The sequence below is a fragment of the Asterias amurensis genome, chromosome 1, assembly GCF_032118995.1.
Source record: "Asterias amurensis chromosome 1, ASM3211899v1".
Classification (NCBI taxonomy): Eukaryota; Metazoa; Echinodermata; class Asteroidea; order Forcipulatida; family Asteriidae; genus Asterias; species Asterias amurensis.
Window position 1 is genome coordinate 16437559 of NC_092648.1, and position 17729 is coordinate 16455287.

The following is a 17729-nucleotide window of genomic DNA, read 5'->3' on the forward strand; positions in this document are numbered from 1 at the left end:
GTTTGTTTGGATAGGGTCTACAATAAAGGGGTGTGTCAATTTACCAATAATTTAATTGAGATAATTTGTCAAAAAGTCAATTAAATAATAAAGAATGCATGAGAACATATTTACAAGTTTCTCATTATTTGTACATTTTAATTAACCATATAAATATCACAATTTAAGTACTTTTAGGTATTTAAATAATTTAAAGTTGTAGGAAGTGCAAAGTTCATTGGCCGGATTTGAATACAGATAAAACTTTTCTTAACATTCTGGCAACCCAAAAAGTGGTGCCATTAATCAGTTATAATTAAACATAGTTTAAAAAACTTAGATAAGTTTGTCAATGACGATAAACAAAGAAGTTAAATCTGATTTCTTGGAAGGCACATAAGCATGATCTGGATGGTAATTTAACAACTTGCGGAGTACAGTACACTTTTATATCTTCACCGAACTCTGCAGAGACCATAATGTCAGGATAAAAAATGTAAAAAAATTAAAGTTGAAGGACGAGCAAAGTTCATTGGACAGATTTGAATACGGACAATTAAAACTTTTCTTAACATTCTGGCAACCCAAAAACTGGTGCCATTAATCAGTTATAATTTAACATAATTTAAAAAACTTAGATAAGTTTGTCAAAGACGATAAACAAAGAAATTAAATCTGATTTCTTGGAAGGCACATAAGCATGATCTGGACGGTAATTTTACAACTTGCGGAGTACTTTTATATCTTCACCGAACCCTGCAGAGACCATAATGTCAGGATACTGCAGAGAAATTATAGTTCAGTGTTACTTAAGGTCACAGCTCAGGATTCAAACCCACATTGTGACGACTCAGCCTGAGCCACCAAAATTACAATTCCGCGACAGCACAAAAATGACATGACACCTATGTTGCAACAAATCTGGTCCAGGCCCCAATGAAGAATTTTGAGAGCATCGATTTAAAAAATTCATCGGTAAACTAAATATGATCCTCATAACATAACTTTTGCATTCATTTACATGAAATGTACACTTTTAGAAATAAAACTTTACAAACCAAGTTTCTTCTGCTATAAAGACATAGTTTTTCTTTTTGGTTGGCACAATATTCACAATCCTTTAAAAAAGATTTTAGTTTCTAAATGGAAAATAGATTTAAAAAAAAAAAAAAAAAGACTTCTGTAGAAAATTCCCTTTTCTTATAAGACATAAAATAAAATCATTTGCAAGTTTAGATGGGAACCTCAAGCAATATAAACAACACACTTTGGACGTTACAAAACAAAAAGACTTCTGTAGAAAATTCCCTTTTATTAAGACATAAAATGAAATCAGTGCAAGTTTAGATGGGAACCTCAAGCAAAACAAACAACACACTTTGGACGTTACAATTTCTCTGCTTTGTTGCATACCCAGCTCTATGCAAAAAGAACTGCTTCCAAGCCAAGCCTTTTTCAATCTTGGTTTAACAACACAACTTCTACAACAAGGCAGGGTGTACATGTTCAGGTCTACCCAATGTGTGGATGTGTGTAAGTCCACATAGTGTTTCTAAACCATGCCTTGTGTGGACCACTTTTGTTATCGGGTCCACACTTTGTATGCTTGCCAAGCTTAACTGGGCTTGAATTTTACACTTATAACCAACACAGTATGCTTGAAAGTTTTTATATTCATTCAAAGAAGCTTTGGGTTTTCTTCTCTGTCAAGATGTCCATGAATACCCGGTAGTTGATGCTATCTTTGTACATGACCTGAACAAAGAAGAGGGAAACAAACATCATTATTAACATACTTGTCAGAAAAATACTCTCCCTCTCCTCCTCATTAAAGATGTCAGGTTATCATTTTTCATTGATGTTTTTATTTTGTGTACACTCCATGTATTTTCAACTTTTGTCCCTATACAATGAAGTTGTATTTAATATTTATGAACATAAATATCTCTGTACTAATGAGCGTGTTGATAGTTTGTATCAACTTGATACAAACTTTTCACTTATATAAATTCTTCATAAATACAACCACAAACGACATTAAAATTATCATATTACAAATTAGTTATCATTCATAAGGAAAATTATATGACAAATGATTGACTGAAATAACAAGACAGACTTTTTTCATCAATTTTGTAAAGACTGTTAAAGTAACAGCCACATGAAAAGTGAAACAGATTGAGAGATCAAATGTGCAAACTAACCTTTACTTTGGAGTAGTTTCTGTCTGGCTTTGATGAAGGCTTTGATGTCAGCATCCGCTCTCTTATCTCCTGTAAGTTGGACGGCTGACTGACCAGAGGAGTCCGAACTGAAAGAAAGCATACAAAACATGTAATCAATCAACTTATAGTTTGTGTTCCCAAATAAACATTTCTGTTAAAGATGATGACATCATAAATTGCTTGCTGAGTTTCTGTATAAATTATGTTGTAAGCTTGTTGTAATTTGCTAAGTTACGATAAAAATAGAATTCTTTTATTTGTTTTTTTTGGGTAGTTTCTCTGTAGTGATGTTAGTCAGATTTCATGCTCTACATTTGTATTGTCCTACATGTTTATGAGCTCAACTGATTTCAACAGCAATATTCTTTTAAACCCTGATTTCAACAGCAATATTCTTTTAAACCCACCTTGCACGATGTGATCTTGACTGTATCTCATGATGTGTTGTATCTAGACCACCAGCAGACAAAGCACCAAGGAGGGCATTCCTGGAGTGGCCAGAGGGGGGCCTCCTGGAGGCCGACGACAACGGTTGTAATTCAGTGGGGTGCTCAGATTTGGAGTAGGTGACCCCTCGTGATAGGCCGAGGTTGGCGGAGGGATTGTGTTGGTCATGTTGCTGGTCCTTGATGGGTGAGACCGGGGGTGTTCTCCATGCCTTTGAGGGGTTGGATGGGGGTCTGGAGGGAGGCTGTGGGAAGGGCATCTGCTGGGTCTGTTTAAGGAAAAATAAGCTGAATCAATTAATGTGATTATCTACTTGTTAAGCATTTATAACTGGTGTTTTTATCCCTTATAAAGGAGACAAAAACCCAAATTGACATTTTGATTAAAGAATTTCCTGTAAAAATGAGACATGCTATTGCTATTAGTTCATATCTACTGTTAGTAAAAAAATGTTCAGGATTACTTTTGTGTTTAGTTTCCTCAGACACTTTAAATGACAGTATAATGACTAAGTTGATAAAACAACAATCACTCAATGGGGCCAACTTGTACTTCACTGGAAAATTCCACATGTCTTCAACATGCAGACAGCATCCTGGAAAAGAACGCATTAAACATGACCATTAACTGCAGAGGCAAAATTTGCACCAGGATGGTCAAGATCTATAGGCCATCCGAGACCATATTGGATCTAGCAGCTGGGCCCACCCAGCAAGGATGATGGACTTTGGAATGAATCTAACAACTGGGGACAAAGGAGATCAGCGCAACAATACCCCAGCCGTCTATGTGAATGCGAGTTCCACATACATGTACCCAATGTGTATTCCTTTATCAAGGACAATGTCAAACAGAAATATAACCTTTCTTTGGACCTACTGATCTATATAAATAAACAGCACAGCATTTCCTAACCTGTACATTGGCTGCTTGCTCTGCCCACCAGAGCTCAAAGTCCTTCTGAAGCTGTAGCCGTGACTTCTCTAGGAAGTGCTGCAGGTGCTCAATCTCTGTCTTTAGTGTGCGCAGATCGTTGAAGGTCTCTTTATAGTTGGATTTCTCCTCTTCCATCTGGTGTCGGAGTGACTGCTCAACCTCGTCAATTACGTTTGGGTCTTGGTCTCCACTCATGGCCCTCTGGAGGCGGCGATGTTCAATCTGACTCTTCAATTTATCTGCTCATTGATTAATAAATCAAAAGAAAGGTGAAGAGCAGCTAAAAATACAAAACCAACAAAACAGTTGCAGAATTAAAAAATACTGACAGTTCTGTATAACTGGAGAATTTAGCTTTATTTTGATAGTAAACTTTAAAAGAAAAAATTAGCAAGTAGTGTTCCAAACAAAAGTTTGACAACTAGTTCAACTTCAACCGAGAGTTTCTACATTTTTTTTGTTGCCGGGTTGAATCGTCGCTACAACCAAATGGCGACAATGTATGACATGACTGGCCATGACATGAATATTAATTATATTTTAGTGGAAAAGTACTTCTTTCTCAAAACCTACATTACTTCAGAGGTAGCCATTTCTCACATTGTTTTATACTGTCAACAGCTCTCCATTGCTTGTCACCTCGTAACTTTTTATGCCAACAATTATTTTGAGTAATTACCAATAGTCTCCAGTGCAGTGCTTTTAAAGCAAAAACTACCAGAGTTTATGGAAAGGCAAACTTACTGATGTTATGTCTGCATTCATTGACAAACTGTCCTTTGAGCTTAGCTTCTCCGTAGCGTTGTTTGAGTTGATGTTTGTTGTCCTCTATCGCAGCGTTGTGTGAATAATCTCTCCTGTAGATCTCAAAAGCTTCCTGTCGACCGACAGACATATCACCTGAAGGTGGTAAGCCATGGTAAGACATCTTAAATCAATATGTGGGATTTTCAGCTGATAATTATTAATGATTAAAGTACATCATTTGAGACGTGTCTTTGCTGAGCGGCCGATGGGCTCAAGCACTGGTTATTCTAACCAACAGAGTGTGGGTTAGAGTCCTGGGGTGGATTTCACAAAGAGTTAGGACTAGTCTTATCTAGAGTTAGGATGAGTTCCTCGCCCTAACTTAGGACTAACCATTCGTTGTTTATCTCCTAGGACTAGTCCTAAGATAAGGACTAGTCCTAACTCTTTGTGAAATCGACCCCTGGTCTTGACACTATTGTCCTTAGGCAAGACACTTAACTATTACTGCTTCGTCCTCTGGATGGGATGTAAAGATGTAGTTACCACAATGAAGAAAAAGTACCTACCTAATATTTTTCTTTTTGAATCTTTCAGTCGGTAAGATGAAGAATTGCTCTCTTCCCTGTGTCTTGAAGTACTATCTGACCTGTACGATTCTTCTGATTGGTCAACACTTTGTCTATCCCTATCATGTGACCTGTCGTCCTCGGCTGATTTGTTCCTTTCCTGTTGTGACCTACCACCTGACCTGTGAGTGTCTTCTGATTGGTGGGACCTACCACCTGACCTGTGAGTGTCTTCTGATTGGTGATGTTTCCTGGAGGGTGCGGCGGCCATGCTGGAGCTGAAGCCATTAGGAATGTCTTGATCGGAGGAGGATGCGGAGAGATTGGAGTGGGAATTCTGTCCTGGGTTATGGAGCTGACTCAGGGCATCGTGGGCTCGTTTCTTCTCCTTCTTGAGCATGTTAACAAGGATATCTGAATATCACTCCGGTTAAAGATTCAATTGGTATTTGTTCATCTCAGCTGTTTCCAAAAGTAATTGAAGTAAAATGTTGTGGGTACTGACTGGCACCAATCATCTTGAGATCATTATAGAAGTACCAACTTTGAGAAAACTATTGACACTGTCTGAAAAATGAAGTCTCATTTAGAACGATAACTATAAAAACAAACAAATCAACAAAAATACGAAACTGTTCATAACTATTACCCTAATCCATGGTTTTCAAAAACACTTACTTGAATGAAATTCACAGCCATAAAAAAAGAGTTGTTTATGGACACCGTTAAAAAAAAACATTCAAAAAGTACTCATTGCAAAACTTGTTGATGGCCTGAAAATTTTGACCCTAGCAGAGTCTTTGATAAAGGCTAATTTATGTTTTCAACTAGAAAAGTCATTCTTAAGGGAATCAATGTGTGGTGAAGAGGTTTTCAACTAGTAGTTTAATCCCAACGAGGCCTGGTTCTTGATAATTTTACCAAGACAAAGTCGAGGTAAATTATCAAGAACCAGGCCTCGACAGGTTTAAACCACTAGTTGAAAACCGATTCAACACACTTTGATTCCCATTCATAAATACCTTTTCAGTCAAAAACGTCAACATGTTTTGGTCAAAAAGTTGGTCTTTCAACACAACACCCCTCCAGCTATGAAATGGTAAAGCCCTCCGCTGCCCTTGGGTAAACAACTCCTTATAAGGGAATGCTGTGCGCGTCGCGCGTATCGCGTGATGCCGTTGCTTTCGCCCAATAGGAATGAAGATACTGTCTTATAAGAACAGGGGCAAGCTCGCGTGTCACGCCCATGTTCAACACTTTTTAGTGGTCATGAACAAAGGTTTATCGTGACGCGCTCTCCACCAATATGAATTGCGAAACTGTCTCAGGCATTTATGAATAAAGTATTAAAGGATACTGATTTCATTGTCTCTCTGTCGCAGCAAGTCCTTCATCTTCTTCATTTCTACTTGATTGATGGATGGCAAGGGGTCAGCAACGGCTGGCTGTTCTTCTAACTGTTCCTCTTCCCTCTGGCCTGGTCTGGAACTACCAGTTGAGGCAAATCCTTTACCTTGGGCTAGTCTCTAATGAGGAAAGAAATTCATCAGAAACATCATCAACAGACACGAAAATCTCTGCGTCACAATTAAAACAATGAGTAAAAGCATGTTAAGCATATTTGCGTCATGTAGTTCATATCGCATTCACATCAAGTATGTACACTAATGGGTGCATTCAACAATCCTAAAATGGACTAAAAAGCACTGCGTTAAAGGCAGTGGACACTATTGGTAATTACTCAAAATAATTATTAGCATAAAACCTTTCTTGGTGACGAGTAATGGGGAGAGGTTGATGGTATAAAACATTGAGAGAAACGGCTCCTTCTGAAGTGTCATAGTTTTTGAGAAAGAAGTAATTTTCCACGAATTTGATTTCGAGACCTCAGGTTTAGAACTTGAGGTCTCGAAATCAACCATCTAAATGCACACAACTTCGTGTGACAAGGGTGTTTTTTTCTTTCAGTATTATCTCGCAAATTCGATGACCGATTGAGCTCAAATTTTCACAGGTTTGTTATTTTATGCATATGTTGAGATACACCAACTGTGAAGGCTAGTCTTTGACAATTACCAATAGTGTCCACTTCCTTTAAAAATATGCATATGAAGTTATAGATACATTACCAAATGAGGCATAAACAACAACGGCTAACAATTTGTGAACAGCTCAGGCTATTCAAATATTGACTAATCCCTTTGAAGGACATCAAACTGTACCTTGAATATCCTGAAGGCCTGGTTGATCTTGCGCATGTCTGCTCCGATGTTCAGAGTTGCTTCCTGATCAGAATCCTGGATGAACTGATTGATGATTTCATTCAATCTGTTCAAAAAACAAAAACAAACAAGGTTCAAAAACCTGCCAAGCACAAACAATGGCTTAGCATAACAAAATTAGGCTTACCGGAATAAACAGACATAATGGAACAGAACTGAGTTACAGACAAACAAATTTTGCTAAAAAAACACAGGCTACTCGGTTGGGATTTAAACCACGAACCCTTTCATTGATTGAATTTTGGAGAAAAGATAACAAGACTGCAAGACTGTGACCCAAATATTTACTGGACAAGAAATATTTCGACAAGACCATCTATAAAATGATAAAAAATTATCCACACAGTTTAGTGAAAAAACACAAAATCAACGGATTTGTCCTGTTGGAGTTAACTGGCCTAAAATCACTGAGCCTTCCAGACATTTTAACAACCAGCGCCCAATTTTATCAAGCTGCTTGACCAGAAAAAGTAGCTAAGCACAACAAATGTATGCTTACCAGAATAAGGTTAGCAGTGTGATATCAATAGGTTCGCTTTCAATTGCTAAGCTAAACATAGACAATGTTTAACCGTCAAGCTGCTTGACCAGAAAAAGTAGCTAAGCACAACAAATGTATGCTTACCAGAATAAGGTTAGCAGTGTGATATCAAGAGGTTCGCTTTCAATTGCTAAGCTAAACACAGACAATGTTTTTAAAACCGTTATTTGGTGTTAAGGAGCTCTATGAAACTAGGCCCAGACTATTGAGTGTGCAGTAATATTTAGCAGTAGGTACTGCAAGCATGTAAATCCAAAATAACATTCTTCACCTCCAAAGTAACCCATTGATTGAAAACACAGGGACGAGAGTCATTACTAACAAAAAAGTCTGAAACTTGTATACAAATTCATAGGTATGGCATTTCTACCTTTTGGTAGATATATTATTAGATTCCAAGGGGTTGTAGATTCCAAGGAGCTTTTGAAAACAGTATCCAAAGCACTAGAGAAGTAGACCAATGAGCAGGATATCTTTATTTGTGGATACAAATATTGTCTGATTTTCTTTACCAGGCCGACATAAAAAGTCTGAATTCAGCCAAAAGTCTGAACAATCTCATCCCTGACTAACATTATGTATCCCTTTAAAATGTCAAAATCCACAGCATGACACAGTGTTCCTTTTAAGCGGAGCTGCTGGTGCTCCTACATTTGTTTTGTACCTTTCTATATCTTCTTCAGTGAGTTCCTCTGCACTCTGCTCCCCTGTGGCAAGAGTTAACTGATTCTTCAGTTCTTGGATCTCAGACTTCAATCGAGCAATCATCTGCAGAACGATAGACAGCAAGACATGGAATGGATCAATTTAAAGAAACAAAGACAAGTGAAAGGTTTTCATATGCCTTGCAAGTTTTCATAAGAGTTCTTATGGCAATCGTGTTTGCTAGTCATAGCATCACTTGCGAGCTCATCTACCATATACGACTCTCTTAATATTTATGCATGAGTACGTCACAATTCTAACCCAAAACTAGGCCATAGGGAGGCGCGGCCACTACAATCGGTGGCCTCATTTCGGGAAAGAATTATGACGTCATGCATGAATATTAAGAGAGGCTTATGGGCAAGCCTTTAGTTATTTCCAGTTCCAAAGCTTGGTATATGTTGTGTAGTATTTTACCAACAAGTGCTTATTTTGTTGTACAATGGCATTTCTTGTGACTTGAAGTTAATATCTTTTATTCCCCATACACAAACCTTCAAAGACAAACTGTGAACTCAAACCGTCTAGATTGAAATCCAAACCCAGCTTTGTTGTTGACTTACCAGTTTGGGGTCAACTTCTTCATTCAGGATTGCATCATTCTTGATCATAGCCACTCTCTGGGCAAACCGACAGGTTGAAATGGATTCCTTTAAAGAAACAAGAAAACAAAACATACATTAATTTAAGCAGCATGTTTACAACATATCGATGTTGTAAAAACAGGGCCCCAAATCAAAGTGTTGCTAATTAGTAAGAATTGCTTAGCCATTTTGACTTTGAAGTAAATAGAAGCCAATTGTACAAATTTATAAAACATGTTATTTTGACTGGTTACCTGTTACTGCTAAGCAAGATTGTTCTGTTCTAAGCAAATTTGTGTACTTTAAGACAGTGGACACTATTGGTAATTGTCAAAGACTAGTCTTCACACTTGGTTTATCTCAACATATGCATAGTATAACAAACCTGTGAAAATTTGAGCTCAAGGGGTCATCAAAGTTGCGAGATAATAATGAAAGAAAAAACACCCTTGTCACACAAAGTTGTGTGTGTTCAGATGCTTGATTTCAAGACCTCAAGTTCTAAACTTGAGGTCTCGAAATCAAATTCGTGGAAAATTACTTCTTTCTCGAAAACTATGTCACTTCAGAGGGAGCCGTTTCTCACAATGCTTTCTACCATCAACCTCTCTCCATTACTCATTACCAATTAAGGTTTTATGATGATAATTATTTTTAGTAATTACCAATAGTGTCCACTGCCTTTAACAGCTGTATGAAATGAGCCATTGGTGAGAGGCAAGGCATTTTACACACTAAACACCCATGCCACAAGTTAATATCTAATTTATAATATTGCTTGATTGGCCAGGAACAATCACATAGGATATTAGCTGGTAACATCTGTCATTGAGAGTTTTCTTACTCTCAAATTTAAATACTAAAGCAATTCACGAAAATCAGCTCAAGATTATTTTATAAAAGCATAAAATTTAAAACAAGTTTAGTTGAAAGTAGTCTGACTGAGTATACTTACATCGATGTTCTTCTTCTCTACAGAGCATGTAGCAACCATGGTGGTCATGCAGTTACCTCCTAGACTGTCTCTCAGTACTGATGTCATCATGGAGTTACGGTACGGAATATGGGAGCGAGACTTCTCTGATAACGCCACAATGACCTGAATGGGAAAGCCAAAGAACACTCTCTGTGCTTAATTTCAGGGCTATGAACTTTTACAGAACTAAATACTTAGTAAAACTGCTCATTATTAGGTGGATGTTATATTTGAGTGTGTATATTTCTGTCCTTTAGAATCTGTGCAATGTTGTATCATTGTTTTTAACTAATAATGGTTTTGATCATATGTGCCAATGGTTACTTAAATTCTGTATATTTATGTTGACAATAAAATTCTTAATTCTTAATATCTAGGTGCTCTCCATCGGGTTTACAGCTCAACCGCCCTCTACTGAAACTTGCGTGGTGGCATGTGCGCAATCCTTGCTTGTTTATAAATTTGGTTAAGGAGTGTCTTCAAAGATCATATTATTATTTCAAAGCCGGTGTGACCTATGGCATCACTCCTAATCAAAACTTATGCAAAGAACTATTACTACCGGGCAGAGAATTCAATGTTTTGGTTTCAACTCTAGATAGCACCATAACATACTTCTTATGATGTGCACAATGTACACATCACTTTAAAAAATAAAGAATCAGTGTTTCCTGTTTTACTAGAAATGACTAGTTGGTCGAAACGAAAACAAATCTGCAAAATCTTACAATCAACAACTTTCAATCCTGCTTTGCATTACATCAACTTCAACCTTACCTGTTCTAGATAATGCAGTGATAAGTTAATATACTTCGCTTCAGTGAGAAGCGTTCCTCCAACTCCTGTCTTTCCGATTCTTTCTGATCTGGTATTTAAAAAGAGAACTAACAAGTGGTCAGTATCCAACAGTCACCAGGAGAAACAAAAGATATAGTTTTTTTATAAACATTTTTTCTAGTTATTAAAGAAACTGCAGGACTCAATTTCAAAGAGCCCCTCGGGGAGAAAATGTTGCATTTAAAATCATTCTGCTTCATGAAACTAAGCAGGAAACAAGTCAAAGATGATAATGTGATATAAAAATAATAATAGTAGTAATAGTAAATTCAAAAATGTTGGTATAAACTTTCGTTGTGAGGAGGGGCTTCAAAAGTAGTAACTCTCTGTCGGACGAAAACACCAGAAGACCTATAGAAATTTTGCAGTAACCCTTTTACTGTTTACATGTATGCTGTAAGGTACAAAGAAGGTTTCTACTACTCACCCAGCCAGATCTACCAAGTGCAGCTTGGATCTCTTTATGGTGGCTGAACCGGCATCTCTGATAGACATATGGATGGTGAAGATACAATGAGAACGAGTTGACGCCTGATTCATCGGTGTCTGAAGCATCGGAAAGAGAAGATATTTCTCAGTTATCAGTTTTAAAGAAGCAACTCTTGACTTGCAAATCAGCCGCTTTGATTTAAGGAGAGTCCAATAACACCAGGGGCCAATTTCATAGAGCTGCTTAAGCAAAAAATTTGCTTAAGCACGAAAAATAGCTCGCTTATTTTACACATGTTACTGGCCAAAATTTCCTGCCATATACATTGCTTATGACTAGTATTAAGCTGTTGTTTACTTAGCATTACAATTGAGTGGAGTCTTGGCCGGTAATCTGATTTTACTAAGCAATGAAATTTTTGCTTAAGCAAAAATTTTTGCTTAAGCAGCTCTATGAAATTGGGCCCAGGGCTCAAAGTCTTGAAGGTGCTAAAGCCAAAAAGGTGGCCAAGCACGACAAAATGATGCTTACCAGAATAAGATTGCAAGCCAGTGCACCAGTTCACTTGTAACACCTGCGACTGGTATCCTGCTCATTTTGCTTAGCAGAATTTTTTTAAATAATACATTCTGCTTAAAATATGCAGCTGTAACAACTATGAAAGCTCAAAGGGGCTAGCCTAGACCTAACCTGCACTAACCCTGTTTTTAAAGACAGTGGACGCTATTGGTAATTGTCAAAGACTAGTCTCCACAGTTGGTGTATCTCAACCTATGCATAAAGTAATAAACCTTTGAAAAATTGCGATATAATAATGAAAGAAAAACACCCTTTTCACACGAGGTTGTGTACTTTCAGATGCTTGATTTCGAGACCTCAAATTCTAAATCTGAGGTCTCTAAATCAAACTCGTGAAAAATTACTTCTTTCTCGAAAACTACATTACTTCAGAGGGAGCCGTTTCTCACAATGTTTCATACTATCAACCTCTCCCCATTACTCGTAATCAAGTAAGGTTTAATGATAATAAATATTTTGAGTAATTACCAATAGTGTCCACTGCCTTTAAACAGTACGTTATCTAAAACTTCTGCCATGTTTGCACCAGACACTACCTTGCTCTTTAGTGTACCGGATCTAGAACAGTCTGGGTCAAACTTTCAAGACTCGTCTTTCTGTTCACCGCGGAATTCCGCAAAAGTATCCCTTTAAAGTAAGGTAAAGTACAGTCATTATCCAAAGGGCAGTTAGCACAGATCTTCACAGTAAGCAGCGCTTACTAATGTCCAGACCGGCATTTAAAAATCCAATTGTGGGTTGGTGGGTCAAACAAATTGAAAAAAGTTTGATAGATTTGTTCAATATTGACTGTTCTGCATGGCCAGTAAATATTGTCTGTCTTCTTACCTCTGCAATCATACGGTTGGTATCTCCAAGAAACAGTAGATTGAGAGCCTCCTCTTCATTGTTAGCCTGATGGATGGACAGGTTCTTAAGGTGGATGTTGCCATCGCTGTCCTCCATCAGGGATACCTTCCTGCAAAGATAATGAAAGAGAATTCAGTAATGGACACACTCACACTCTTACAAGCTTGTATACGCCTGCAACAGCGGATCTCCTATTGTCCCCTCTTTTGTTTATACTCTATTGGTTTTGTACACAATTTCCAACTGTGGACCTTTCCGGAACTGTGGAGCCTATTGTCCTCTTTTGTTATAGGTCCCCAGTTTGAATGTGTATACCTACTCTTTGTAACATTACCCAGCTTGAGTTGAAGTGTATCAAACAAAAAGACATTCAACACCCTTTTAACACGAAGATAGGATTAAGAAACCTGTAATTTTCCTCTCTTTTGGAAAATTATTGCATCACAAAACTGAATAATAATGACCTTGTAGCCCCTCTTTAAGTTTGTCAATCTTTTAAGACTAAACCAGAGTGTTAATGCACATTGAACGTCAAAAATCTAGTTTTCTGAATGACTTCAGTGACTTGCTACATGTTTCTAAAAAACTGTCACTATCAACAACAGACAACAAAATATCAAGTCGAGAAAATCATTTGAGATACCAGCTTCTGGAGCCTGCAATCAATGTAACACGAGTCACTGGGGGATTGTTTGTCTCGTTACTACTCACAGGTAACATGAGTCACTGGCGGATAGCCCTCCTAATACTACTCGCGGTAACGCGAGTCACTGGAGGATTTCCCTTTTAGTTACTACTCACAGTAACGCGAGTCACTGGGGACCTACCTTATAGTAACTACTCTAGGTAACGTGAGTCACTGGGGGATTGCCTTCCAGTTACTACTCACAGTAACCTGAGTCACTGGGGGAATTATTTCTAGTTACTACTCACAGTAACGTGAGTCACTGGGGGAATTACCTTCTAGTTACTACTCACAGTAACGTGAGTCACTGGGGGATTGCCCTTCTAGTTAATACTCACGGTAAGTCTTCTAGCTTTGCAGCTTCATGCTTGGGATCCAGTAAGTCATATCCACTCTCATTGTAGATCTCTAGGTAGGAGAAGTGTGTGGTGAATACATTGCCTGGGTTCTGTGTGATAAAAAAGGCATATCAAGTACCCTGTAAATCTTGTTCATACTTCCTGTGAATGCTTCGTGCGAAGCGAATTTGGCGCCCCAGCTCTGCTTTCGCTGCAAGCGCTAAAGCAAACTGGTTTGAAAATGCTAGATTTTAAATTAATCTCATTTTAATCTAACTTTTCATCAAGACCTCCTTCTGTGTCCTTGACTTACCTGTGAGTATTCCTCAAAGATGTAGGTTAGCATCCTTGGGATGATCCCGCGATCGATGTAGCGTTCAGGTCCACCAGTAATGGTGAAAGTCTTTCCACTCCCAGTCTGCCATTAAAAAGCAAAATAAAAAGTCATTCAATATTGCCAACTACCTTTATTTTCTGTTAACATTAAAGGAACACGTTGCCTTGGATCGGTCGAGTTGGTCTTTGAAAAGCGTTTGTTATAAAATGTATATAGGTAGAAAGATGCTGTAAAAGTAGAACACAATGATCCACACAAACATGCCTCGAAATTGTACGGTTTTCCTTTTACCTCGTCGACTACACAGTCGGCCATTTATGGGAGTCAAATTTTTGACTCCCATAAATGGCCGACCGTGTTAGTTCGCACAGTAAAAGGAAAACCACGCAATTTCGAGGCAAACTTGTGTGGATCATTGTATTCTACTTTTAAAACATCTTTCCAACCATATGCTTTTTATAACAAACGGTTAAAAACGCTTTTGTATATACCAACTCGTCCGATCCAAGGCAACGTGTTCCTTTAAGTTTCACTGATCATGCTTTTATAATTGTATGATCTTTACAAATCTACAAAACTTCTAAAGAAAAAAACACAACGTCTCAAATTTTAAATGTGGTGCTCGTAATTTCCCACCTTGGTAAGACCATCTTAATTTTAATGGAGATTGCTGACAATAAAAAAAAAGACAATTATATAATACAAATTAAAAAAAATATTGTTACCTGTCCATAAGCAAAGATAGTTCCATTGTACCCCAGGATGCAGCTGTAATACAAAACAAAATGATTTGCAAAAGTGAGAAGGATGTTCTACCAAAAGCTTATTGCAGCATTTCTAACATTATAGGCCTATTGTGTAGGCCTTATAAAACAAATGACAATGCTCTACCAGTTTCTAATAGACTCAAAGCCCAAGTCAAGTAAATAATGCCCGAAACTTGTATGCTTTTGACTGTATTGAAAAAAGTCACACCAGAGGATGTTTTTCTCTCAATGAGAAAATGCTATCTGCCTTTCAGCATTTACAGATCAACAAATAAGTTTTGGTTTGATGTATAAAAAAAGGCAATTTAATTGTTTCTGGTCTGGTCTTTTAAAAAATAGTTGGTGTTCTAAAAATTAAAAAAAAGAGCTACACGCCATGCCATGTCTTGTGAATTTTCCTGCAAGTTTCAAGCCCTGATTTGACAGTCAACATTTTCTGTACATCACATCTTTTCAAACATTCCAAATAAAATTTTACAGTGCAGTTTATTAAGTAACACATTTTGTTATCTTAAATTCAAGTTGTTTAATAAAATAAACAATTTGTTTTTCCCCTTACACCAGTGTGTATTGAGTACTGCATACTCAGTACTGCCCCAAAGTCTGTTAAGAACATCTACAGGCAAATCACACAGGTTAGATTCGAACCCACAACCCTTTGCATCGCTAGAGCAGGACTCAAGAACGTACTGAGTATGCCGTGCTTACACATCGGTCTGAGGGTAAAGCAAATATTCTTTATCCTCGATTCAAAAGCAGATACAAAATAAATAAACCATTGTTCTGTAGAAAATGTTGCTTACTTGTCGACCACATCCTTAGCCACATTATCAAAGATCTCATCTTGTTTGGTATACTGGTCGAATAACCGATCGAACCGAAAGGAATATTCCTCCTTCTTGTTATTGATAAATCCTGAAGCGAGATCTTTGGGCACCACGAAGGAGAGCTTGGGATATCCGCTGTCATCTTCGTCAATTTCAAAGAGCTTTAAGTAAGAAAAATAAATTCATCACATTTCAATCATAAATTAATGGAGATAAAAAAAAAAAAAAAATTTAAATTGGGATTTAAATAAAAATTAGATTGAAAATTAAAGTCACCTGGAAATAATTGTTTTAGTAATTGTTTTTAACGATTTATATGTTTAAAACAAAATAAAGTTGTGTAGGGGGTGACTCCACCTACCCCTTTTATGACCTCAATCGAGGCAGACTTTGCCTCGTCAATCGAGGCAGACTTTGACTCGACAATCGAGGCAGACTTTGCCTCGATTGAACATCGAACACACGTACGTGCAAGTACATTCAAGTCCTAGTCGTGTGTTTCACGTTTCTAAAAAGTTATTTTTTAAAACATGACGCCATCCTAACAATTTTTCCAGCCAGTGGGGAAGTTGAAGAAGGTACCTGAAAGATGTAAGGAACCTAAACGTGAAAAAAATCAGGTATTGTTTCAACTTTGAGGGCATGTTTTTAGCTTACGCCAAGCGTCACTATTGTGTTGGCACTGCATGCGATTCATCGCGCCTCGGTTGGCGTCACGAACAGCCCCCTCTCGGGTCAGGCTTTTTTCCAATTTGTAAATAACATGGAAACTAATTTAATTAAACCTTAGTTAATTATTTATTCATATTCCACTCATCAAATACACATTTTAGTGACACAAGCTTTTTTTTGACAAAATACCACTTCCAGGTGACTTTAAGTTTAACACACGATGGCACAATTTATTTTTGGCTCACAATTTTATTTAAGATATATTTAAATATATATATCCTTATTGTTGTGTTAACATTTTAAGATCCTACTTGGAAAAGTTTAGAATGCAAACTTTCAGTAACGCCATAATAACATTATTTTATTTTTCATCATAACTGATTCAATTGGCAGTGGATATTTTTTACCGTAGCAATAGTTAAATAAGGAAAAGTTTCCGTAGGGCGCCACCACTTTTTCACTCGATATGAAATAATATAGTATCTAATTTACCTCAATGAGATATCCCTTTTTGTAAAAATGAGTGAAAAAGTGGTGGCTCCACACAGAAAGTAATAAATAAATGTCAAATGCTAATTCACTGGAAATCATATAGCACTCTAGTCTATATGACGCTATTTCAGGCCAATTTTTTCCTAGCCAATATTTAAATACAAACACAAATTTCTAACACAGATTTGAACAACTTGTAGCTGCGTCTTGAGAAATTACTACCTACAGTCTTGAGTCTGACAACGGTAAATAAAATGGAAAGATTTCGGTAATGTTTCCTCACCTTAATCCTGCCATCTATCCTGCCACCACTTTTCACTTATTTTTTTGTTTTGCCAAAACTCCATACATTTATAAGGACAAACCTTTAAAATAGAAGATAGGCCCCTACTACTAATGAATTGTTACTCTTGCTTGAGTTGAGTTGAGTAAACAGTATAATTACTTAGCTCAGTTATTTATATCTAACTAAATGAATTAAAGTGGTAGCCGGATACGGAAGTTTTTTACAAAGTAACTAAAAAAAAAGATGGCGGTATTTATATGCCTATAATACCATACGCTGCCTAGTTTAAGCATAGAGGAAGGACAAACCTCTCTGTCCTTCCTCCATGGTTTAAGGGAGTAAGACAGATCTGCTGTCAGATTGTCGTTGTTAGCAACCATTTAACGCTATTATGTATGTGCTCCAGCAGCATAAAATGACAATCTTCTTACCCCAGTTTTTGCTTTCGTTGGCTTTATCCGACAGAATATTTTGATTCCTTGCTTAACCATCGTCTTAAGATATATTCCATTCTATATCTTAGGATGAATTCATGCCCACTTCAGTCACAACAAGATCAAAAGAGCCGTTTGTAGTTACATTTGTACACCGAGAGACGTTTACTGTGCACACCAAATCAATCACCAAAAATGCCAGGGA

At 37.3% G+C, this 17729-nt stretch overlaps 1 protein-coding gene across 1 annotated transcript; it reads right to left on the minus strand.

Moving 5' to 3' along the window:
* Positions 1-126: 126 nt before the first annotated feature.
* On the minus strand, positions 127-17714 carry LOC139947774 (kinesin-like protein KIF6). Its single transcript, XM_071945622.1, has 19 exons — positions 17522-17714; positions 15617-15801; positions 14772-14814; positions 14023-14127; positions 13710-13819; positions 12666-12795; positions 11256-11374; positions 10769-10856; positions 9971-10114; positions 8995-9081; positions 8391-8494; positions 7126-7231; positions 6261-6429; positions 4904-5317; positions 4332-4487; positions 3567-3826; positions 2612-2919; positions 2184-2290; positions 127-1734 (listed from the first exon to the last, which is right to left on the minus strand). The coding sequence occupies exons 1-19, from the start codon at positions 17579-17581 to the stop codon at positions 1718-1720; spliced, it is 2712 nt and encodes a 903-aa protein (XP_071801723.1). The 5' UTR covers positions 17582-17714; the 3' UTR covers positions 127-1717.
* Positions 17715-17729: the final 15 nt, after the last annotated feature.